This window comes from Fukomys damarensis, unplaced genomic scaffold (genome assembly GCF_012274545.1).
Source record: "Fukomys damarensis isolate Sample0158 unplaced genomic scaffold, DMR_v1.0_HiC HiC_scaffold_23, whole genome shotgun sequence".
Classification (NCBI taxonomy): Eukaryota; Metazoa; Chordata; class Mammalia; order Rodentia; family Bathyergidae; genus Fukomys; species Fukomys damarensis.
In genome coordinates, this window is record NW_022900935.1 from 12,317,270 (window position 1) to 12,342,932 (window position 25,663).

General features: G+C 38.7%; 1 protein-coding gene and 1 pseudogene across 1 annotated transcript in view; both read right to left on the reverse strand.

Moving 5' to 3' along the window:
• Ago4 (argonaute RISC component 4) overlaps positions 1 to 21,422 on the reverse strand; it is a 36,778-nt gene extending 15,356 nt beyond the window's left edge. The window contains exons 1-13 of the mRNA XM_019204284.2: positions 21,245 to 21,422; positions 15,553 to 15,673; positions 12,945 to 13,126; positions 12,626 to 12,762; positions 12,395 to 12,529; positions 11,305 to 11,392; positions 7,347 to 7,494; positions 7,015 to 7,134; positions 6,759 to 6,887; positions 6,398 to 6,531; positions 5,176 to 5,360; positions 3,889 to 4,048; positions 22 to 337 (exon numbers count right to left, since the gene is read on the reverse strand). Coding sequence (XP_019059829.1) covers positions 22 to 337; positions 3,889 to 4,048; positions 5,176 to 5,360; positions 6,398 to 6,531; positions 6,759 to 6,887; positions 7,015 to 7,134; positions 7,347 to 7,494; positions 11,305 to 11,392; positions 12,395 to 12,529; positions 12,626 to 12,762; positions 12,945 to 13,126; positions 15,553 to 15,657 — 1,839 coding nt within the window. The 5' untranslated portion in view covers positions 15,658 to 15,673; positions 21,245 to 21,422. The remainder of the gene's footprint in view (positions 1 to 21; positions 338 to 3,888; positions 4,049 to 5,175; positions 5,361 to 6,397; positions 6,532 to 6,758; positions 6,888 to 7,014; positions 7,135 to 7,346; positions 7,495 to 11,304; positions 11,393 to 12,394; positions 12,530 to 12,625; positions 12,763 to 12,944; positions 13,127 to 15,552; positions 15,674 to 21,244) is intronic.
• LOC117287450 lies at positions 15,352 to 15,499 on the reverse strand (annotated as a pseudogene).
• Positions 21,423 to 25,663: the final 4,241 nt, after the last annotated feature.

A 25,663-nucleotide genomic window follows, 5' to 3' on the forward strand; every position in this document is an offset into this window, starting at 1 on the left:
ACACCTGGCTAAGGAAGGTACCTGCTTCATCTGTCCCTCGGAGACCCCTCCACGGTAGTAGATGATGCGAGTGGGTTTGAAGCGCGTGGATTTGTAGAACTGGATCAGCAGCTCTCTAACCATATTAGTCAGGTCCTGGATGACCTCCTGGCTGTAGAGGAGCTCCTGTGAGATCTCCTGCCGGGAAGTCTGCACCCGGACTGTGGCGCAGTACCGGCTGGGGTGGCCATCCATACTGCCCACCACCGCAGCAATGGAGGGTTTCTTCCCGTCCCCCGCTGGTGGGTGAGTGACGTCTGCCCCCAGGAAGATGACCGGCTGCTGGAACACCGAGGGCCTGTTCAGATTTAAGCGCACACCGCCATTCAGACATACACGTGAAAACGTTTGGGTTTAAAAAAGTGTATCACCAGAGATAGTGACAGGTATAATCTTAAAAGGGAAATTTTTTACAACTGGAAGAGAGTACCAACAACTAAAATCCAAATTCTCTTTAAAATGAGACTTAGGAACAAGATCAAGTCTATCTCTTCCCTGGTTTCATTTTTCTCCATACTATTTAACATTTATATAATATAAAGGCAGGGGATTTAGTTCAGTGGTTCGGCTGCCTGCCTACCAAGCCCAAAGTCCCAAGTTCGATCCCTGGTACCAAACAAACAACCTTATACAATATGTTACTTGTTTCTATTGTTTATTAATATTTTTGGTCTCTATATATGCACAAATGTAAGCTCCTTACAAGGGTAGGAATTTTGTTCCATCTTGTCCTGGTCACTGCTACAACCCTATTGCCCAGAACACTGCTTAGCTCATAGTTCGCACTTAATAAATATTTGTTGAAAGGATGAATTCATGGGAGAAAAATATCATGAGCTAAATTCCCAGCCCTGTAAGTTATTAATTCTTAAAGTATAATCTAGAGGGCATCTCAAATCTGCCAATCTCATAGGTACTGAGAGGAGATTCCACAAGGGAAGAGGCTGAATTATGTTTATCTCTATATCACCACAAAACAGTACTGAGATATTAGTAATAGCAGACCTATATGCATAATTGGTCACTGCAGTATGTACCAGGTATTCCTCATGTATTAACTCAGTGTTCATAATAATTCTGTTTTCCAGATTTTAAAAATGAGACATAAGCGAATAAAGAACGTGCCCAAAACTACAAAGCTAGGAAGTGATAACATCAGAATCCATACCTAAGAAGTTGACACCAAAGTATGCACACTAGGTCATCACGTTATATTATCACAAATGTTTGTGGCAAAATTAAATGACCCCAGACTTTAGATGAACCTTCTCTGACTTGCATGCTTCACCACCAACGTTTCAGGAAGGATTTATTAACCTAGAAGTTTCATTCTAAGACAAAAGTGAGGACTATTCTATGTAAGAGTAAGACATTCAACTTCACCTTCTTCTCAAGGATGGCAATGACTGATACTAAATTTAAAATTTTTAACTTTTGAATCACTCTCACCTGTAGAATTTCACATAAAAACAACATTTTAGAGTTGTCAAAGTAGGTAGTATTATCTTGCGGGGGGGTGCCAGGAATTGAACTCAGGACCTTGCACTTGCCAGGCAGGCACTGTGCCACTGAGCTACGTTCCTGGCAGGTAGTATCATCTCAACAGATAAGGAACTGAGGCCCAAAAATCTTAAAAATCTTAAAAATTCATATGGGCAGCAAAACATAACTCTCCTAACTCTCAGTACTTTGTTTAGAATATCATTGCCATCTTTGGTGTTTGTCAATCTGACAAAATTTAAACAAAAAGCGTATGGGGCTGGCGGGGAGTGAAGTTTCTTAACAGGACATAAAAAGACTGATCAAACTCAGTCTTATTAACATTAAGAACTTTTAGGGGCTGGGAATATAGATCAGTGGTAGAGTGCTTGCCCTGGGTTTGATTCCCAGAACCTTAAGAGAAAGAGAAAGAGGGGCCGGGGATTTAGCTCAGTGGTTCTGCCAACTGCCTTGCAAGCTCAGGGACCCAAGTTCGATCCCTGGTACAAAAAAACCCACTCAGAGAAAGAGAAGGGGGGGGTTGGAGAGAGAAGAAAGATCTGTTCATTAAAATCTACCATTTAGCAGAATGAAAAGATAAAACACAGAATAGGAAAATATATTTTTAATACCTATACCCTATCAAGGATTTATTTCCAAAAACCACAATGAACTACTACAAATTAATGAAAAAGACGACTCAATATTAAAAACAGGCAAAGAAGGGCTGGGGACCTAGCTCATGGATGCTGCCACCTGCCTCACAATCGAACCTGAGTTCGATTCCGGTAACAAAAAAAAAAAAAAATTTTTGGCAAAGAAGCCAGGTAGAGTGGCAAGCCTGTAGTTCTAGCTACTTGGAAAGTTGAGACAGAAAGATCACTTGAGCCCACAAAATCAAGATCAGCCTAGGCAATATAGTGAGTCTCTGGCTTGTGCTTGTAGTCCTCTTGCCTCAGCCTCCCAGAATGCAGAGGTTACAGGTGTGTGCCATTATGACCGTCTGAGATACCCTCAAAATGCCGTGGGGGTGGGTGGTGCTGAGTCAGCCCATGATGAAAGATGTCTAAATGGCCTATAAGTACATTTATTTTGGTTTTTGTTTTGTTTTGTTTTTGGTACCGGGGATTGAACTCGGGACCTTGTGCTTGCAAGGCAGGCAGCGGAACCACTGAGCTATTCCCAGTCCAACTTATAAGTATATTGAAAGTGTGCTTAACATCATCAGTCTCCAGAAAAATGCACATTAAAATCATAATGAGATACTATCACCCCAAAACAAAATGGCTAAATTAAAAGGACTGTTACCACTAAGCATTGATGAGATATGACTCTCAGTGAAAATTTAAAATGGTATAGCCACTTCAAAAAGCCACTTTATAGTATCTATTAATGCTAAATATATGTATTCTGTATAACTCAGCAATTCCATACCTAGAGTTCTACACAGGAGAAAGATTGCTTACATCCACCAAAAATGCAGAACCATACAATGAATATATGAGAGTATCCATCAGTGGTAGAAGAGATAAAATCATATGGTTTTGGGGATGGGGATTTAGCTCAATGGTTCCACTGCCTGCCTTGCAAGCACAGGGACCCGAGTTCGATCCCCGGAATCAAAAACAAAAAAAAGAAAAGAAAATCATGTGGTTTATTCTTGAATGAAATACTATACAGCAATGCAGAAGAATGAATTACCAGTAAATGCAGTAACATAAGTGAATCTCACAGACATACTATTGAACAAAAGATGTATAAATAATATACGCTGTATGAGTCCATTTATATGAAGGGAAAAAAATAATGTATGATGATATAGTTCAAAATAGCAGTTACCTTTGGGGGTTATCTCTTTGGCCTTATATCATTGCTGGTTGCAGGTTGTTTGTTTGCTTGCTGTGCTGGGGATCAAACTCAGGGCCTCACATATGGTAAGGGCAGGCAAGCACTCTATCACTGAGCTACATGCCCAGCCCTGGGGATTGCAGTATCTTTTTGGAGAGGCCAGAGGAAACCTGATGGGTGGGGTGCTGAGAATGTTCTGTATTTTGTTTTTTTATTTTTTATTTTTTGGGACAGGGTCTCACTTTGTAGTTCAGGCTGGCCCTGAACTATGTGGCCCAGGTTGGCCTCGAACTCACTGCAACTCTCCTTCCTCAGCCTACTGAGTGCTGGGATTACAGGGATACATTGCCACGCCCGGTGATGTTCTGTGTTTTAACGGTTTGGTGGGTACATGGGTGTATACACATGTAAGAGACATATATCAAGATGTATATTTGAGACATATTTGCTTTACCACAAATTATATTAGATTTTAAACAAAAATGAAAAAACAAACGAACAAACCAGAATTTGGAACCTCACCTTTGATGAGGAACAAGCACATTGTTGATTCCTCCAAGCTTTGCATTTATCTTCAGGCAAAGGTTGGAAAGGGTTTGGGGTGAAGTTTTCACTACATTTTTTACCTGGACACACTGGGTGGCCATACCTAAAAGAGTATCTCCAACACGTTTCACCTCCGCTACAAAAAAAATAATTTTAAATAGTTAGTCTCCTAATTATTAAGAGCAAAAGAATAAACCCCCCCACACTAACATTTACAGAGCACCTATTATATACTATACAGGTATTAGATGCTTCTCATGTGTTAGTCCTTTCATCTGCTCAAACCCCGGGGCACTCTTCCTCCTCCCCCAGCCACTTTCTGCCCAGCCCCACCCCATATGTGGGCAGGTCCTCTCTCTTCTCTATTTTTCCCTTCCTAGGGCCTCATAGCCAGCCTGCTTCCTTTCTTCTTTGGTGCTGCCTGCCCCCACCTGTTCAGTCCCTTAAGGTCTCTTGCCCTACATGACTGGTCTGGCAAAGGAAACAAGATCCCTGCTCCTCCCTCTCAGCACACATACCAATCCTTTCAATTTTACCCCCGCTTCTCTAAATACTAAGGATAAACAGAAGGTAACAAAAGAAGCAAATACAGAGAAGACTAAACACAACCTATACTTAGATGATAACCAAAAGAACTTTGTACCACTCTTCTTGTAATAGATACAAACAAGAGGGTTCTCTTCTTGGGGGTAAACTCTTCTGCTTATCTCCATTCTGATAGCCTAAGTGTTCTTCACTAAACTTTGCAGTTCTTCCAGATTCCTGGATCATGGAAGGATGGTATTCCCTTTCCTGCCCCCAGCCCCATTCTCCAGGAGCCTCTCCACAGGTTGGGTAAGGTCATATAGCTGGTTGTGGCCAAGGAGATGCAGAGAAAAAAGCAAGTTAGGGGCCAGAAACATTCTACCTAGTGGCTGCCCTGCCAAGCTGGGTGCTGGAATACATAGTATGATGACATGGCGTAGAGGCCACCATTTAAATTCAATGGACACACAACAGGAGCAAGAAATAAATCTTTATTTACTTTATTGTTGTTTAGTATGTATACATGGTGTGTGTATGTGTGGTGTTGGGGACTGAACCAAGGTCCTTATAAATTTGGGCAAGTACTCTACCACCAAGCTGTACCTCCGACCACAATCTGGGTTGCTTTAAACCACTGTGAGTTTGGGGTGTTTGTGACTATGGCATTTTCTAGCTTAATCTGATTGCCACATCTACCATTTGAAATCATCCTTCATTCAGCATTAAAAAGGTCCATACCGTACACTGGTGTCTTTCCAGGCAAGATAACCACTATTAGCTGCAGGCCCACATACGTCATCTTCAGATGTTTAAACATGGGCTCCACGCTGTCTGCGCCTTGTGCATACTTGCAGAAGCACGGCTGACCCTGGATAGGCATCCCTGCATCCTTGGAGATTTTACGCAGTTGGTCAGTGAAACTCCTGTTAAAGTAGAACCAGTGGTACAGAATCTTTACTTCAGGGCACATACATAAACCTCTAAAATACTTTTTCAGTTCTGCAAATTCTTAACCAAAATTATAAACCAACCAACAAACAAAAAACTTTAACTGGTTGCTAAAATAAACCAGAAGTTGTATCACTGCAATTATGACAAAGCATCCGTATTAGTAAGTTATTAGATTATAACTTTGAATTTTAAATAAATATAGTATGACTCAATTGGGCACCAAGGCTAGAATAGCATTCCTATTCAAAGATTTTTAAAAATATTCAAATTGGCAATTCTGTAATGCAGAAAAGAAGGTCAAAATTTCAGGTAGCACACATTTTGGTAAGGCTGGTATAAGAAGAACTGGGTTACTTATGTTCAACTGAGAACACAGAAACATGCTATCTCAAAATCATTGTAATTAGGATTGCAATCAAACTTGTAACAGATTTGGTGCCATAACAATATCAAGAGAAATCACTTTAAACTGAAATTAATTTAATCTTTAAATTTTGGATTTAAAAAGTTGCTTTAATCTATGTATGAAGCTTTCAGAATAATTTCTTTTCTGTATTTGCTAATTATCTTACAATTCCTTTCTTTCATCTTAGTTTCCTTTTCTTAATTTTTCACCCCTTATTAACTTCCTTTTATATAGACAACTGTATCTCTCAGATGTGAACCAATACTCTTGGCCAGTGTTCTTACTTTTAAAAACCTAGTTTTTATCTTAGCTGAAAATATACAAGTAATACCAAAAGAAGCTTTTACTAAAAACTCAAGAATTTGCCAAGTAGCATGGCTTCACCCTTGTTACAAATCTCTGCTCTAAATGTACAGAAGCTGAGTCAGATTTTTAAAGTAATTTCCAAGTTTGCAATTTACTATAATGCAATATCTTTTGCATATAGCCAGATGGTATCACTATGGGAGGTGGGGGATTCAGCGCCAGTACAGCACATTAACATAAAGATGGTATTTTTATATCTGAGAGGGATTACTAAGCTGGAAATACAAAGATACTCACTTTAGTAAATCTTCCCTACATTGTTTCTGAGGCGCAAAACAAGCAACTGCCCAAACTTTAATTTCAATGCCAGCATAAAACTGCTTTCCTCGCATGTCCCAGACACCCTGGTTGGGTGTGGCTACTGTTTTATTCTTTAAAAAAAAACAAAAGGAAACAAAAGAAAAAAGATATTACAATCTAAGGCCATCTTAATGTTGAGAAGGGAATAAACAAAATTCTACTTGGTATGAACCAAAAGACAAAAAAGTAATAATGAGCACAAATATAGGTAAATTCAATATCATATAGCCGGAAAACTCTGGATTGCAATCTTTTGACTGATGTGCAAAAAGCTTGCTGAAATAAATGAAAAGCTTACCCGGCCTCCATATTGTAGCATTGGTGCTGGTAGTACCCTGCCTGTAAGCTCTGTCATTTCATTGTGGACAACAATCCCAAATTCTTTAAGGTATGGATCAGGTCCACCCACCATGCTGTTACTCTTCACCTAAAGAACAGGAAAGCCTGCATATATAAAAACCAAAGAGGAACTGTATCCCATCAGGAATTCTCTATTCCTTTTTCTTTTTTTTAATCGTAGAGCTGGCTAATCTTGAAGACCATTCTTTACTGACCAGTCTACTGATTTCTTCCTGCCTGTCGGGAGCAGATCTTGCTGTGGCTTTGATCATCGTGGACGTCTGATTGTCTGTGAGCTTCTTTATACATCGCTGCCCTGCCACTATGTTACACACCTGCCAAGAGACAAGGAGAAATTAGCGTGTGTAAGCATTGCCAAATGCATACATCTTCCATTTCCAGAAAATAAAAATTGTTATATGGCGAAGGTATCTGCTCACAATATTTTAGAAAAACTAAATTCTACTCTAGATTAGAATGCTACTTTTTTTTTTTAACTAATTCAAGAGATTGGCAGATTAGCAAAAGATAAATTAGTTTAGCTTACCTCAAGTGGTAAGTACGTATGCTTTTGCTCTTGTCCCACTTGGAGACAGGGAAGATGGGGGTATTTCAGCTGCAGACTATACTTTTGCTTAAAATATTGAGCTACTGTACATTCCATAGCTTGACCATTTTCTAGCTGCAAGGGAAAACTATAGGAGAGAATGTCTTCTTAGAAATGTAAGATTTTTTTTAAAGTACACAAACCTACAATTTTTACCTTCAATAATCATTTAAAAAAACAAGTAGTGAGAATAAAAAGAATTATGTGTTTTGTACACGTTTCAAATCCCCATGATGAATGTAATCATTATGTACATGTAGTCATAAAAATAAAAAATACTAAAAAAATAAAAGTACTAAAGGTCAGGGCTAGGGTGTGGCTCAGTGAGAGTTCGTTTGGTGACACCAAACAAACAAAAACAAAGGCCAGGCTTTCTCTGAGTGCTTTCACTTAAATGATTTTAGTTTTGAACTAGAACAGCAATTTCATTGACATTTTCCATGTATGTTGAAGCTAGGGTGAGAAAATGTTTTAAATTTCAAAGGTTTTGTTGTTGTTGTTTTTTCCAGAACTGGGGATTGAACCTAGGGCCTTTACATGGAGATAAATTTCCATCTCTTTTTAGTTTTTATTTTGAGACAAGGTCTCACGAAGTTGCTAAATTGGCCAGGCTGGGCTTGAACTTGTGAGTTCCATGCCTCATACTCCCAGAGTGCTAGGATTACAAGCACGTCCCACTGTGCTCAGTTTCAAAAGTATTTTTTAAAAAAGAACTTAGGGCGGGGGATTTAATGCAGTGGCACCATACCTGCCTTGCAAGCACAAAGTCGTGAGTTCGCTCGCCGGTACCCACCCCCAAAGAACTGAAAACAACAAGAAGCTACAGAACACATACATAAAAAGTTGAGATCAGCTAACACCTATAGACAAATACAACCTCTTTCAGGTTTCTTTTTTTTTTTTCCCCTGGTTTTTTATAGATGATTAAATTCAAATAAGGACTTGGCATCAGGTACACAGGAGTTTTATTTCCTGAAGAAAAGGTATCATTAAATGAATGTAATTAGTTATTGGGGCAACATTTTCAGATCTCTGCAAATTTTCAGATCCCTAAACCAGGAGAAAAACATGTAGCTTAGAGGCAGTAAGACCAAATATATGAAAATAAGATTGTGTCAGAATATGTGGTATAAACAGGGAAGCATGATTTAAGAAAATTTCTTTATTTGGCTCTTTCAGTGGGTAAATTATCTCAAATATGATACACTGAATCTTGCTTTCTTAACTGCTACAGATATACAAAGTAAAAATGAAATGAGGATTATCTATGTGATATTTAAATCTATGTGCCTTAAATCTTTGAGCAAAGATTATATAGGTATGTAAGTCTAATTATTCTGATAGAATTATATAAATAATTTAATAAAGAGGGAATAAGTTTTTTTTTGTTTATTTGTTACAGCTGTTTGAAAGAGCCTTACTATGTAGTTCAGGCTGTCCTTAGACTCACTATGTAAGCCAGGCTGGCCTCAAACTCGCTGCAATCCTCCTGCTCAGCTTCCTGAGTGCTGGGATTATTGTACAGATGTGGCTGGAAGTTTTAATTTTCCCCAACAGGTGATTTTTGCGGGGGGGTACCAGGGATTAAACTCAGGACCTTGCACTTGCAAGGCAGGTGCGGTGCCATTGAGCTAAATTCCCAGCCCTATAAAAGGTGATTTTGATATACACTAAAGTTTGAAAACTATAGAACCACACACACGCACACACACACATACAAAAAAAAAAAAGAAAAAGAAAAAGAAAACTATAGAACCACAGATGCAAAATAAAGTAAGACAGGGACTGGGGACAGATGTAACCACAGATGAACCACAGATGTAAAATAAAGTAAGACAGTTCTGCTGCCTGCCTCTCAAGCGCAAGATCCCCACATTTGATCCCTGGTACCAAAAAAAAAAAGTAAGACAGAAATAAGGGAGAGGAAAGTCCCTGATAACCAAAATAAAGTTTATATAGAAAGCTCATATATTTAATACCATTTACTTAAGATAGCCAATAGTTATGTCTGTTCTTTATTTTTTTTGGTACTGGAGGCCGAACTTGGGACCTTGTGCTTTCGAGGCAGGCTGGGGCACCACTGAGCTAAATCCTCCTCAAGGCCAACAGTTATGTTTATGTCAGGCATAAATTTAATGATGTTGATTAAAAGGATAAAATTTACATATATATGGTAATTTTAAAAGTGCTTTCATATATATTGTCTCATTTAGGCACCGTACTTAGTGGATTAGAAGTTGTGTGGTTAGAAGAATGAGATGGGGAATTGGAGAGGAACCTGCTGCTGGAGGCAACCCCTACCCACTCTCAGCTGGAAGAAGTCAGCCAGCTACAGAGGGAGGGAGAGAAATCTACACAGAAATGCAATGTAGTGCATACCTTCCCATGACAGAATGACTTCACTTCTAGACCTCACCAGACCCTTCAGGCTATGTACTGAGAATTCCAACTATATAATAAAGGATGCTGGTAATGGCTGTGTATCGTTAAATAAAAGTTGATCTAGGTTTAACACACTAAGTTTAAAAACTGAGCTGGGGGCTGGGGATTTAGCTCAATGGTTCGGTGGCCTGTCTCGCAAGCACAAGGACCGGAGTTCGATCCCTGGTACCACAAACAAACAAACAAACAAAAAAACTGAGCTGGATTAAAGGCAGGAAATGTGTTTTACAAATATCTCTACCAGCTGGGTGTGGTGGTAAATGCCTATAGTCCCAGCTACTCAGGACATGGGAGGATGGTTTAAACTCAGCAGTTGGAGGCTGGCCTGGACAATATAGTGAGATGCCAGCTCAAAACAAAAAAAACAAATAAACCAATATATTTATTTAAAAAAAAATTTTTTTTTTTGGTTTTTTGAGACAGGGTCTCTCTATGTAGTTGAGACTAACCTGGAACTCACCATGTAGCCCAGGCTGGTCTCGAACTCACAGCAATCCTCCTGCCTCAGCCTCCCAAGTGCTGGAATTACAGGCATGTGCCACCATGCCCGGCTATCAAAAATATTTAAAACTTTTTTTTTTGTACCGGGGATTGAACTCAGGACCTTGCACTTGTGAGGCAGGTGGTGGAACCACTGAACTAAATCCCTGGTCCTTAAACTCTTTTTTTTAAAAACTTTGGTGTAACAAGGAACGATTCTATCCAGGTGTGGTGGCACATGCCACACTGTAATCCCAGATAATTGGGAGGCTGAGGCAAGAGGATGATAAGTTTGACATTAGCCTAGGCAACTTAGTAAGATTCTGTCTCAAAATAAAAAGGGCTAAACCAGGCATGGTGGTACACGCCTGTAGTCCCGGCACTCAGGAGGCGGAGGCAGGAGGATCGCTGTGAGTTTGAGACCACCCTGGGGTACACAGTGAGTTCCAGGTCAGTCTAACTACATAGTGAGACCCTGTCTCAAAAAAACCAAAAAAAAAAAAAAAAGTGGGGCTGGGGATTTAGCTCAGTGGTTCCGCCACCTGCCTTGAAAGCACAAGGTCCCAAGTTGAATCCCTGGTACCAAAAAAAATAAATAAATAAAAATAAAAAGGACTGAGATGTACTTCAGTACTCCCTAGGTTGAATCCTTCGGGGGGGGGGTTCTAGTGAAAAATTGATAATTACAGTACAACATACCAATTTCTCAAAATGTGGGTAGGGGGCAGTGCTGGGAATTGAACCCAGGGCCGTTCTACCATTGAACCACATCCTCAGCCCTTTATATTTATATTTTTTATTTTTTTAAAGGTAAGGTCTCACTATGTAGTCCAGGCTGGACTTGAACTTGCAACCGCCTTAGCCTTCAGAGTGCTGTTATTACAGGGCTATACAATGGCACCCAGCTCACATGATTTTAGTAGCTTCCTTTGTTACTAAAATTATCATCGTATTATTTTAGATGTGATTAACTTACGTTTGATGACTGGCTGGCCGTCTAGTCACATTACAAACTCGGTATTTTCGTTTCATTTGTCCACAGTGGGTCACCTCAACTTTGAGACCTGAAGTTGAAAAACATATAAGCCAAAATATCAGTTGTAATTAAAATTATAGTGACAGGGAGGGCAGGGACAAGGAGAAAAAATGAGAACCAAGATCTGTCGTGTAAAGGTACAACAAGATCCCAATGATGAATGTAACTGTACTGTATGCCTAAAAAGTACCAATAAACTCAATGAAAGAAAAAAATAAAAAAATAAAATCAGTGACAAAAACAAATTTGTTTTTTTGTTCTTATTTTGTGGAAACAAGGTGTTGCTCTGTAGTTCAGGCTATCCTTGAGCTCACTATGTAGCCAGGCTGGCCTCGAACTCATGGCGATCCTCCTGCCTCCCAAGTGCTGGGGTTATAGGCGTGAGCCACTGCGCCTGGCTTGACAAAAGCAAATTTGAATGTTGTCTTCAAAGAGTCATGACATTGTATAAGTTAAAAGTTGTAAGAATATGGGGATAATTTCACATTTATAGGTAAAAATAAAAATTAAAAAAGAAGTTTAGTAGACTAAATTAGAACCCAGATAATCTGGCTCAATGCACTTTAATATATTATTTCATTTAATAAATATCTATTAAACATCAACTATGTTCTGATCTCTATTCTCAAGTTTACAGACAGCCCTCATGAAGCTTATACTGTAGTGGGCTAGATAATTATAGATAGCTAATTGTGAGTAAAAAAGAAATTCCAAAGGATAATAAATGAATTTGTGTTATTTTAGTAAGAGGGAAATTTTTAAATGGTAAAAGTAGCAATTACTAAGCTCCTGACATATGGCAGGCATGGTGCTAGAAAGCTTTGTAACTCTAATTACATTTGATCTCACAAGCTTTGGAAGGCATATATCATCATCTTTTCCTCTGAGGTAAGTAATTTGAATAAACTAACACTAAAACAGCTAAGAAACTTGACCAAGGCTGGGACAAAGCCCAGGTCTAACTGCAGAGCCCGGGTCACTTTATCCTACTGAGCCGCCTCTCCAAGACTACAGTAATGCAAACACCCACCTCTGATTTCTTTGGTAAACTTGACACGCTGAGAATCCGTTAGAGGTTTGGTCTGTTCATTGATGTTCTGAATGTCTAAAACTTCACACATGAACTCAATGATGGGCTGAGCCCGGTAGAAAGCAGTTGCAGATACTAACAACAGAGAAAATGCATATTTAGCTTCAGGGAAAAGGGAAGAGCCCCAAACAAAATGCCGAGAGGTAATGGATAAAGAGAATTCCACCATACCATCAATATTAAGCATCATATTCCACATAGCAGGTCTCACAGACTGGTGAAAACCAAACCAAACTTCTCTGCCCCCTCCCAGAGGGTGGTAGTAACCTTCGGGAGGTGAGAAAAAAGAACGGCCCACCGGAGTGTACCTGAAGAATGAGAGTTCGCCATGTTTCACAATAAAGACTTGAAAAGGTTTTCATTTCCCTCTCAACTTAGTGTACTGAGGTCAAGTTTACACTACGACTGAAGGATCAACCTTTGAATGGCTAACTACAACCTACCAAAAAGTCTGACATTTGTCGGAAAGAATCCAGACCAAAGTACTAACCTCATAGAGGGAAGGTGTCTTGTGATAACATCGAGTGCTTGCACGGAGTCATCCGGGACTTCATTCAAGTGTCCAGCTAAAGCTTCTAAAAGCAACTGAAGGCTCACAACTGACACCCATTGAACAGATACTTTGAAGGTTTGGTCTTTACCCTCGCCTGGGAGGGTCACCTCCATGTCAACCTACAGAAAAAATACACACATACAAACAAGCATAAATGTTTACAAAGGCTATAGGAAAGATCCCAAGAATATTCAATATGGTAGATACATAAAGATATTTATTATCTGCTGTCATTGCAAAACATTGGAAAAATATGTCCATCAGTTGGGCAATAATTTACAATGGAATATTATACAACAGTTAAAAATAAGATGCACAGTACAATCCAGATAAGCCCTGAAAACAGTAAGAGAAACATAAAAGGACAAATATTGAAGATTCTACTTATATGAGGTATCTAGAATAATCAAATTCATAGATACAAAAAGGAGAATAATGGCTTCCCATGACGAGGGGCAGTGAGGTATGGGGAGTTACTGCCTATGAACACAGTTTCTGTTGGAGATGATGAAAAAGTTCTAGAGATGGTGGTAATGGTTGCACAACAATTTAAATGTATTTAATGCCAGTGAAATGTAGACTTAAAAATTGTTAAGCTGGGTGGTGGCATACTTCTGTAATCCCAGCACCCTGGGAGACTGACGCAAGAGGATCACAAGTTTGAGCCCAACATGGACAGCTTGGTGACTTAGTAAGATAAAGAGCTGGGGATTTAGCTCAGTGGCACCGCATATGCCTCCAAAGCATAAGGTCCTGAGTTCAATCTCCAGTACCAAAAAAATAAATAAATAAAATAAAATAAAAAATAAAAAGTACTAGGTGTGCAGATCAGCATGAAGGCCCTGTGTGAGGTTCCAGGACTTGCGGGGAAAAGTTAAATCATGAGTTGCGATACTTTATCTGGAATCCCAGTTACTTGGGAAGCTGAAGCAGAAGGATCAGAAATTTAAGCCCATCCTGGGCAACTTACTGAAACCCTGCCTCAAAATAAAAAAATTTTTAAAAGGGCTGAGGAAGCCAGGCATAGTGGCACATGCCTATGATCCCAGCATTAGAGAGGCTGAGGCAGGAGGACTGTTATGAGTTCAAGGCTAGCCCAAGATACATAATGAGTTCAAGGCCAGCCTGAACTACATAGAGAGACTGTGACTCAAAGAGCCAAAAAAAAAATGCTGAGGGTGTATCTTGGAGGTAGAGCACTTGCCTAGCATGTGTGAGGCCTTGAGTTAAATTTCCAGTGGTGCAAAAGAAGAACAAAATAAAGTTTAAATAGTCAATTTTATATCATATATATTTTATCACAATATAAAAATTAATTTGTAGTGACACATGCCTGTATACCCAACACCGAGGAGGCTGAGGCAGGAAGTTTGAGGCCAATCTGGATTACAATAGGAAATTCAATAGGGAGTTATGGACTCCATAACAAGACCCTGTCTGAATAAGAGCCACTAGTCTGGATAGGTCAGCCTCACTTACTAGATTTCTGCCCAGGTCTAAAAAGCTAACCCTAAGGAATGCAAAGTTTCCCTCAATTTCTTCATGTAAATTTTGGAAAATATCGTCACCAGCTAAGATGATAAATTGGAAAACAGTCCTGTTAAGGTGGGAAAGGTCCATGGTGATGGATCATTATTTTAAAAGAGAAGGAAAAAAATCATGTGAAAAGGGATAGTGGTTCCTCTTGATGTACAGTATGCTTGTATTATAGTTTTTACAAAATTGTGAACTTGTGTATTAGTATAATAGGAGATATTGTTGAATTTCTGTTTATACATTTAAATTGATATATGTAATGTTTGTTTTATTAATTACAATCTGAATTTCTAAGAAGCATGTTGACTTTTGCAATAAAGATGCAATATGGAATGGTTTGCAATTTGGAAAAAAAGATGAAAGTATTACAAATTTAAAAGAATTTGGAAAATTTATGAACCATTCCAAAAATTATAACAATCACCCCCCAAAAAAGAAAAAAGGATGTGTGTGTGTACATATATACATATATACACACACACATATATGTGCATATACACACACGCACACACATACACACATATATGGTCCTGAGTTCAATCCCCAATACAAAAAAAAAAAAAAAAAAAGAATTATAAAAACTACCTTGTTCAGATTCAGGTAATACTTTGTTGCAGTGATTTTTTTTTTTTTTGGGTGGGAGGTACCAGGGATCAGAATTGAACTGTGGCCCTTGCACTTGCGAGGCAGGCGCCAGAACCATTAAGCTAAATCCCCAGCTTGTTGAAGTGATTTTTGAGATAAACATAAAGATGACACAATCAACCTAAATTCTAATGCTCATCTGATGTTCAATTATCTGTTAACTAAGAGATCATAAAATATGGACAGAATAAGAAATCTGCTATTACTATGAAAAACAACTCCAAGAACTTAAGTGTGACCAGAAAGGAAAACATTTTTGTCACATGAAATGATTACTACACTTGATCTTAGCCAAAAGGCTGAGAAGCGATGCACATGCAATGATTATTAGCTGACCTGAGCACTTCTTGCGGTGGACACTTACCCTATCACGTCCGATTGGCAGTGGGTGTGCTGTATACATGTTTCTTTTGCCATCGTAGCCAGGCTGTCGATCACCAAATATTTGCATCTTGAAGTGCCGCACCATTGTATCTACTACCTCCCTTAACAGTAACAGAGACAGTGGCAGTTAGCATTAAGAAGCCGGGGATTTAGCTCTGGGGCACTGCCTTTTGCCTCGCAAGCGCAAGGTCTCAAGTTCGATCCCCAGTACCAAAAAAACAAAAAAGAGAATCAGTAAGTGGCACCGTACCTCAGGGATCTAAATTCACACCTGTAATCCCGGCACTCTGGGAGGCTGAGGCAAGAGGATCAAAAGTTTGAGCCCAGCCAGGGAACTTAGTAAGATTCCACCTCAAAATTTAAAAATAAAAAAGGCTGGGGATGTAGCTCATTGCAAAGGCTCTGGGTTCAATCCCCAGTACCATAAAAAACAAAATCCACTAAATTTAGTTCAATACTACTACTTGGAAAACATAAGAATCAAAGTTACAATTAATTTAAGTAATTAAAAAATTAGTTAACTAAAGAAAGGTAGCAATAAGTGAACAAAAGTAACTATAATAACAAAGGGGGAAGTAAAAAAAAAAGTGTGAGCATATAATTTTTGGCTTCTTCTCACACTACTCTTTTCAAAATCTTGTCCTATAATAAACAGCCTCAAAAAATAAAAAGTTAAAAAGACAGCATCATTAGAAGAATCTATTTTAGATTCAACGATGAATGTAACTAGACTGTATACATAAAATGTACCAATAAACTCAATGAGAAAAATAAATAAAGTATATGAAAAATTAAGGAAATGAAAAAAAAAGAATCTATTTTAGCCAGGCCTTGGTGGCCCATGTATATAATCCCAGTACCAAGAAGGCTGAGGCAGGAGGATTGCCAAGAGTTTGAAACCAGCCTGACCTACAAATAGTGAGACTGTTGCAAAACACAGAAAGAAAAAAAGAAAGAAGAAAGAGAGAGAGAGAGAGGAAGAAAAAAATTTATTGAGATATCTAAGTTTGGCATTGGATGTTCATCAAAAAATGTTTGTTATCAAATCAATATCCCTACTTAAATGTACTGGTTTTGGAAAAGAGAATAAAATTTAAAAATCTAAAGACCAATACATTTAAGATACATGATGCTCAAGTGAGTAGATTAGTCCTTTTGTCTAATCCTGATTTATTATACTATCTTGTTTCATTCCAAAGAGTTCCCAAACAGTGTACATGGGAGGATGTCTAAAATATTCTCATTCCAAATAAGATACTAATAGTTTCTTTTAGAATAAAATCCTTTCTCTGAATCAAATGTGTATAGCTTTATGAAAGTGTTCTTGCAGCCAGGGATTTAGCTCAGTGGTTCCACCGCCTGCCTTGCAAGGGCAAGGACCTGAGTTCGATCCCCGGTACCAAAAAAGAAAGTGTTCTTTCCTATCACACAGATGCCACATCACACCATATGCAAACCCTGAAATAAATGCAGTGGCAAGGGAACAAGTATACAGTTTCAGATGTGGACAGATCTCGATGAATGAGCTTTTTGAATGCTGGAGTGAGTGAAAAGTTCTGTGCTTTGTCTTACCAATGTTAGTGAGCCAAAATATACCACAATGAGTTAATGCATTAATATTACTACAAATGCATTCTGTGGAAAGATCACATTTACAAAGCAAATCACACAATTTAAAAAAGATTGACTGAGAAATGCAGTAGTATATATTCCCCTTTTGAAAAAGCTGAATCAAGAACTACACACTCTTGCCTGGAAGTGGTATTAGCACTGCAATGCCTGCACTTAGGAGGCTGAGGCAGGAGGACTGCGGGTGGGAGGGAACCTGGGCAACTTAGACTGTGTTAAAATTGAAAACTTTTTTTTTAAGAGCTGAAAATGTAGTTCAGTGGTAAAGCACTTGCATAGCATGAATAAGGGCGTGGGTCCCATACCAAGCACCACACAAAAAATAAATAAAACAAAATACATACTTTTTCATATTAGAGAAGGGTAATTTTTATCTTATATTCTTAAATTATAACCATAAAGAATTTTACAATGACATGTTTTCACCACTATTCTCAGTTAATCTTTATACTCTTGTAAGACAAAAAGGGCAAGGATTGTTATGCTCAAAAAATAAAAAACTGAGGTTGGGGTATAGCTCAATGATAAGGAACTTTCCCAGCAAGAAGTCCTGGGTTCAATCTTGGAAGGAAGGAGGGAAGGAAGGAAGAAAGGAAAATTCAGAATGTGATTGTCCCTTGTCACATAATGATTAAATAGCAAAACTGTATGATCTTGGACAAGTTACTAAACCTTTCACATACCTGTTCTTCCATATGTAAAATTATGGTAATAAGAACTCTCACCTCTAAAAGTGGTTGCATTAAGCAAAGATACACATATTTTCCATAAAAGGCTACTTATTCTCATCTCATGGGACATCCTTTCAGAATTGTCTCATTCTCCTTAGTCACCAGTTACCCCCTTTTACTAGATTATTCTCTTCAACATACAAATACTCTGTAATTTCTCTCATTTTAAAAATTAAACTTTTTAAACTGGGTGTGGTTGCAAAAACACCTGTAATCCTAGCACCCTGGGAGACTGAGGCAGGAGGATTTCAAGTTTGAGCCTAGCCTGGGCAAATTAGTGACTTAATGAGACCCTGAATTAAAATAAAAATGATCTGGGGCTATAGCTCAGTGTGAAGGCCCTGCGTTCAATCTCTAGTATTACAAACAAACAAAGCTTTTTAATCTCACTTTCTCCAGTTTTTTTTTTTTACCGGGGATCAAACTCTGGACCTTGCGCTTACGAGGCAGCACTACTGAGCTAAATCCCTGGCCCACTTCCTCCACTTTTAAACATCACATTTCTTTGTTGCCCTTGGCATCAAAATCTTTTTAAGGAATTACTCTTCCCATTTCTCTTTTAGAACATTTCGACCTGCCTGGCTGCCCTGAGTGAAGAGGAATTGTCCACTTAGTAACAATAAACACCTGTCCTCAGGCTTACATATGTGTTAAGTAGGCTGAGATAGCACCATTGGTACAAGTACTGGGCTGTACTTGCCAAGTTGCACGAGCGCACGTAATTGTCTGATGCCCACGGGTTTCAAGTGGATTGAGTGTGGTCCAAGCCCGTGCATGAGTTACTACTGCACCGCACCCTCCCCCATACAACATTCTATTGTCACCTACACAGTCCTTGTTTAAGGCCTGTGAAATCAAACCACGTGAAACACTGCTAAAATCACATTATAATGTAAAAACTTTATGATCCTGTGAGGCTGCATTCTTAGCCGGCCATGGCTGAGTAAGACAGAACTCTTCTCACAGCTTTTCCTCCACTAAAATTATTTTTATCAAGGTCCCCAGTGAGCTCCACTTTGCAAAATTTGATGTTCCTTCAACATGAAATGATACATTCCCCAACTTCAAACATCTTTTTTCCTGTGCTTCCAGGGCACTGTGTCTTCTGGTTTTCTCCTTTGGTGGCCTCTCCATGCCACCCTTCCTCCTGATATTTCCTCATCTCCAACTTTAATGAGCTCCACCTTGGAGTCTTATTTTCGGTAACTCTCTTCCCACATGGCGTTCATCCAGTCTCCTGACTTTACCTGCCAACATGCTCACTACTCTCTGATGTCCATTTTAGCAAGGACCTGTCCCCCAAATCCAACTTCAAATATTTAGTCTCTATTTTTTTTAATATTAGCCTCTTACTCAACATCACCAGCAGCATACAGCATAGATGTCAAACCCGAGCATGTCCAAAACACACAGCTGTCCTGATCTGCCATCCCTGCTGCCTTCTTGCATAGTTCTGCCCATTTGATAAATAGCAAATCTTTTTTTCCACTTGCTCAGAACAAAACCCTGTAGTTAGTCAGGACTCCTTTCTTTCATTCACATTGCTCCATATTCAATCCATTAGCAAATCTTACTGACACTATCTTCAAAATACAGTATTTTAGAATCTGGGGCTGGCATGTAGCTAAAGTGGTAGCAAGTATACTTAGCATGCACAAGTATACTTCTCTCTCTGTCTCTTTCTCCCTCTTTTTTTTTTTTGTACCAGAAATTAAACTCTGGACTTTGTGCTTGCGAGGCAGGCAGTGGAACCACTGTGCTAAATCCCAAGCCCCAGTACTGGGTATTTGAACACAGGGTCTTCCCACTGAACGTCCCCTATTCTGTATTTTGTATTTTAAAACTGTGTCTTGCTAAGTCGTCCAGGCTGGGCCTGAATTTGGGATCCTCCTTGCCTCCCAAGTTGTGGGATTACAGGCATGCACTACCATGCCTGGTTGAATGGATAAAAGTGAACCATTATCTCTACTTTTTTGTTTGTTTGTTTTTTGTTTTGAGACAGGGTCTCACTTTGTAGTTCAGGCTGACTCTGAACTCACTATGTAGACCCAGGCTGACCTTGGACTTTTGGGCATGCTCTACCTCAGCCTCCCAGTGCTGGGATTACAGGCGTGCGCCACCACACCTGGCTATCATCATCTCTGCTTTTACTATGATTGATCTCAGTTACACCAAGAGCAAATAATTACAAGCTTACATCATACTGATTATACTAAAAGCCAAATTAATAATCTGTAATAAAAAATACAGTACAAAATACTTCATATGACAGCAAAAGCATTCTTAGAAAAGGAAGTATCTTAATATTAATGACTGGACAGGCATGGTGGTGTGCACCTGTAATCTCAGCTACATGGGAGGCTGAGGCAGGAGTGCCACAAGTTTGAGGGCAACCTGGGCAACTCAGCCAGACCCTGTCTCAAAATAAAAAATAAAAAGAACTGGGGATGTAGCTCAGTACTCCGTAGGGGGAAAAACATTTTAAAAGATTGTTTGAATCTGCATGGAAACAGAGAAAAGCAAAGCAGTTATGCACTCACCTTTGCTAAATTTCTGCTATCCCAATCTCAAGACTTAACTCATTAGGACCCCTCTTGGACAATGTTAGAAATAAAGCTCCTCTCTGAACTTATTTTTTCAAAACCCCAAGATACTCCCATCTTCATGTGTCCCATATCTAATACCTGTACTTAATAATAAAATTTGAGGGGCTGGGGATTTAGCTCAGTGGTGCCGTCGCCTGCCTTGCAAGCACAAGGTCCTGCGTTCGATCTCTGGTACCCCCAAAAATAAAAATAGAATTTGAATATCCATAGCCATGCATAATAGTACATGCCTGTAATCCCAGCACTCTGGGAGGCTGGGGCAGGAGGATGGCAAGTTTGAGCACAGTATGGGCAACTTTGCAACTTAGTGAAACAATCCAAAATTTAAAAAAAAAAACTTTTTAAAAAAGAGCTAAGGATGTAGCTTAATGCAAAGGCATTGGTTCAATCCCCAATACTAGAAAGAAAAAAAAAATCTACATAGTTCTATTTCCCATAGACAATAATGTCTTCATATATTTTTATAAATTTCTGCCATTCTTGGTCAATAAGTAACTGTATTTTTTTATTCAATACATACTTACTGATTGGCCAATGATCCATCTGGTACTCTACTAGGATAACCACATAAGAAACCATTGTAGATTAAAAACAAAGCCTATTATGTTGAAAGCATTTAGAAAACAATAATATGATATGACAAATTATAGGCATATAAATATATATACACACACATATATATATATATGTTCTTTCTAACCCTTACCTGTTGACTCTCCGAGGCCGTTTTTCTGGTTTAATGTCCACATCATAGTGATACACATCTATTTTAGGAATCTGAACCTGAAAATGATTGGCTAACAGTCGAATCGGTTTTCCAACAGTTCCAAGGCCAGGGCGACGGGGTGGCTGAAAGAGGCTGGTCGGAGGACCTAGAGAGATTGAGAGACACTGGCTATGCTATTTGGTCATCAAGGAGAAGTCGCTGCACTTTGCTGCACAATGAGGATGATGATGATAGCTACAATTATTGAAATCTTATAATTCACTGAACATACTCTGATATAAGGAGTTTGGGTATCTGTTGACTTAAGTTCTCCAGATTTCTAAATATTTTGTCATGTAGCTATTATTTCAAATATAAGGGACATCAAAATTAGTATGAATTCTTCACCAATGAAGGCTACTGTATAAAATGTTTCATGAGCACTAGCAACTCAATAGCTATGCTAATAAAATTATATGCATTTAAAAGTAAAATTAGTAAAAGAATAACAAAAAATAAAACCAAGGCTGGAGATATAGCTCAGGGGTAGAGTCCTTACCTAGCATGTAAAAGACCCTGGGGTCGATCCCAAGCACTATAGAAAAGAAATAAATAAATAAAACAAAAACATCTCTAAACTCTGGAAGACATCACCTCCATAGTTGGAGGTGACCTATTAATGCCCTACAAATTAGCCTGCTTTATTACAGATTGTATAGACAGGAGATTAAATTGAAGCTATACTGATTAATTTGTTAATTTTGATACAGAAACAATACCAATAGTGCCATACATTCTAGTCTATAATTTGATATTTTAGAACTGGGACAATCTGAGGCTTCCTCATAAGGTCTAGTTTATTTATTCATTCAATAAACACTGATTCATTCTTTTTCTTTTTTGGTACTGGGGATCAAACTCAGGTCTTTGCGCTTGCAAGGCAGGCAGCAGAACCACTGAGCTAAATCCCCAGCCTTCGGTTTTTTGAGACAGGGTCTCACTATATAGTTGAGACTAACCTGGAACTCTATGTATACCTATTCATTCTTTTTCTTTTTTGGTACTGGGGATCAAACTCAGGTCTTTGCGCTTGCAAGGCAGGCAGCAGAACCACTGAGCTAAATCCCCAGCCTTCGGTTTTTTGAGACAGGGTCTCACTATATAGTTGAGACTAACCTGGAACTCACTATGTAGCCCAGGCTGGTCTTGAACTCACAGCGATCCTCCTGCCTCAACCTCCCAAGTGCTGGGATTACAGGCATGTGCCACCACACCCAACTTGTTTTGTTTTTTTGAGACAGAGTTCTGTGTAGTTCAAACTGCCCTTGAACTCAGGCACTCCTCCATAGGTGTGTGCCACCACATCCAGCTAACTTCTTCCTTTCTGGTACTGGAGATCAAATTCATGAATGCTCTAGCAACATCCCAGCCTTTTTTATTTTTTTAGAGGCAAGGTCTTGCTAAATTGCCCAGGCTGGTTGGATCTCAATTTACAAGTCTCCTGCCTCAGCCTTCCAAGTAGCTGAGATTACAGTATGGGCATGCATCACTATGCCTGGTAAACCTGTTTTACTTGAATTCATCATTTACTTATTTTTCCACACAAATGTTTATCTGTCTAGCTTTCTTTCTCAAAACTGAACATTCTGGAAGACAGTAGTCTAGAGAAACCTTTGCCACTTCTGATGAGAGTATCAACTGGACACAAGCCTAAAAAATAAACATATTATGCTATGAATAGGTGTCCAGCAAAGTGGGCTGCGGTTACAATGGAAAGCTACAAGTTCTCTGACTGAAATGCCTGAAAACAAAGACAACTTACTAAGAAATAGAAAAGAAAGCTTTAAAACAATAAGCTGCTCTGGTCTAACATCAATTAGAAAATGAAAGCAAATATTTTAATGAAATTTGTGTTGACAAATCACATCACTACATACAAATATAGTACTGAAAATCCTTTCACATATTGAATTAATTCTTCATTTTCTAAATTCTACTTGTCTTTAAAAAAAAAAAACTGAGTCCAGATTCAACCTCTTAGAAAGCCTTTCCTGACTGTCCCAGACTGAAAGGTCTACCTGCATTACCATACCTTCTCTGGTCAGGGTAGCACTTAGCAAAAGAATAAGAAAATTACGGTCTTTTCCCTACACTACAAATTCTCTGAAGAAATGAAACTCTCATTCGTGATTTCAATACCTAATTCAACATCCAGTATGTTGTAAGAATTAAATGTCAAGCTGAACAGTACCAATAATTTCAGATTAAAAAATACACAGAAGCTGGGTGTGGTGGCACACACCTATAATCCCAGCACTTGGGAGGCTGCGACAGGAGGATCACTATGAGTTCGAGACCAGCCTGACCTACACAGTGAGACCTGTCTCAAAAACAAGAACAAAAACAAACAATAACCCTCAGAAACCTGATATGTAATATGAAAGAAATGACAATTACTTTTTCAATAAAAGTGAAAGCATCTAACTTATTCTAAAAGTATTACTGCTTAGAGTTGCTCCATTTCTGGTATGCAAGGAGATATATTGTGGGTGTGATAAGACAACTACAAACTAAATAAGACAGAGCCAATAGGTATACTGAATCAACCCAGTTAAATCACATAGCTAAATTACTGCATACTTCACAGATGCACTGATAAATTTTTAAAAAATTTTTTTAAAGAAAACATGGAAAAAAATCATAAGGTAAGTTAGCCCCGCATCTCCCAAGATGCATTTAAGCAATCATCATAATATAAATTTAGAAGAAACGCAGCTTTATAATAGAAATTTGAAGGGGTGAACAATGTAGCTCAGTGGTAGAATGCTTGCTTAGCATGGGTGAGGGCTTGGTCTCAATCCGTAGTACTGCCCCAAATAAATACAGTATAATAGAAATTTGGAAACAAGAGACTTGAATAAAAAATTCATTTGCCTATGAATTCAATTTTACATAGTACCTAGAATCCAGGTCTCCTCTTAGTCCCATGCATTCGCTTTACTGTATACTTCACAATCCTGCAGTGTCTATGCTTCTCTGAAGAACGTGTCAGAGGAATTGAAAGAAGGATTAAGAGTACGGTGGAACTTGCCTGGGAGGGTGAGGTAGGAGGCAGGAATACTCTGGGAGGGTGAGGCAGGAAGAATGCTAGTCTGAGCCAGGCAATTTAGAAATTTAGAAAGACCTTGTCTCAAAATAAAATACACACATAGACTGGACTTGGTGTGTAGCTCAATGTGAACATCCTGGATTCAATCCCCAGTATTAAAAAAATGGACTAAGAAATAGAGGGCCAGATTATGTAGCTCTGTGGTAAAGTGTATGCCCAGCATTTAAGAGGCCCTAGGTCCAAACCAACGCACCAAAAAGGAAAAAAAAAAAAAAGTAGAATAAAAGATTAAATATTATATGTATCTTTTCCTTGATCAAAGGAAAATCAGTTCTGTGATCATTTCTTTTAATAACACTAGCGTGTATCCTTAGAAACTATATTTAAAATTTTTCATCTCAAAGCTGATTTCTTCAAATATAGCAAAGTGTCTATTTAATGAACCAAGAAAGTATAGCAGCCAAGGCTCTGGAACTAAACTACCTAGATTTCACCCTTGGTTTTACAACTTCCTACTTGTATGAACTTGAGTCAGTTTTTTGGTTTCTCTGTGCCTCAGTTTCCTCATCTGTAACACAGGGGTGTATGACAATAGCATCTATTTCATAAGGCTATAGTGACAACTCCATGAGATTGTGTATATAAAAGATTTAATAGAGTATCTCCCAACAGTAAGTACTCAATATCCAATTATGCTCATAATCACATAAAAGTTATAGTTAGTACTCAAAACTCCCTGAGTACTTTCCTGGTGGCATTCCCAAAGTTTGGTAACAGTAAGAAAATTACATTCACCAAAAAGGAAACACATATGACCTAACCCAGAATAGATGAGGTCAGCCTTACACAAGGAAGGAGGCATTAGATTAGGAGTCAGACATCCTATACTCTGATCCTCATTTCATCACTCAGCTTTGAGACTTCATTTTTCCCATCTATAAAATGGGGATAAATACCTTTCTTGCCTGTTCTCCCAGAGCATCTCATGAGCTAAAAGTTATGAAACTACTTTCCAAATTATAAAGAACTACAAAAATAAAAGTTACAAGCCAGGCGTGGTAGCGCACACCTGTAATCCCAGCACTTGGGAGGCTGAGGCAGGAGGATCACTGTGAGTTTGAGACCAGCCTGGGCTACATAGTGAGTTCCAGGTCAGTCTCAACTATATAGTGAGACCCTGTCTTAAAAAAACAACAACAAAAAAAAACCACCCCAAAACAAAACAACAAAAAAACCCAGTTACAATCAACTTACCCAAAATAAGTGGTAATCTAATTATATTTCAGAGTTATTTTCAGAAACTAAAACTA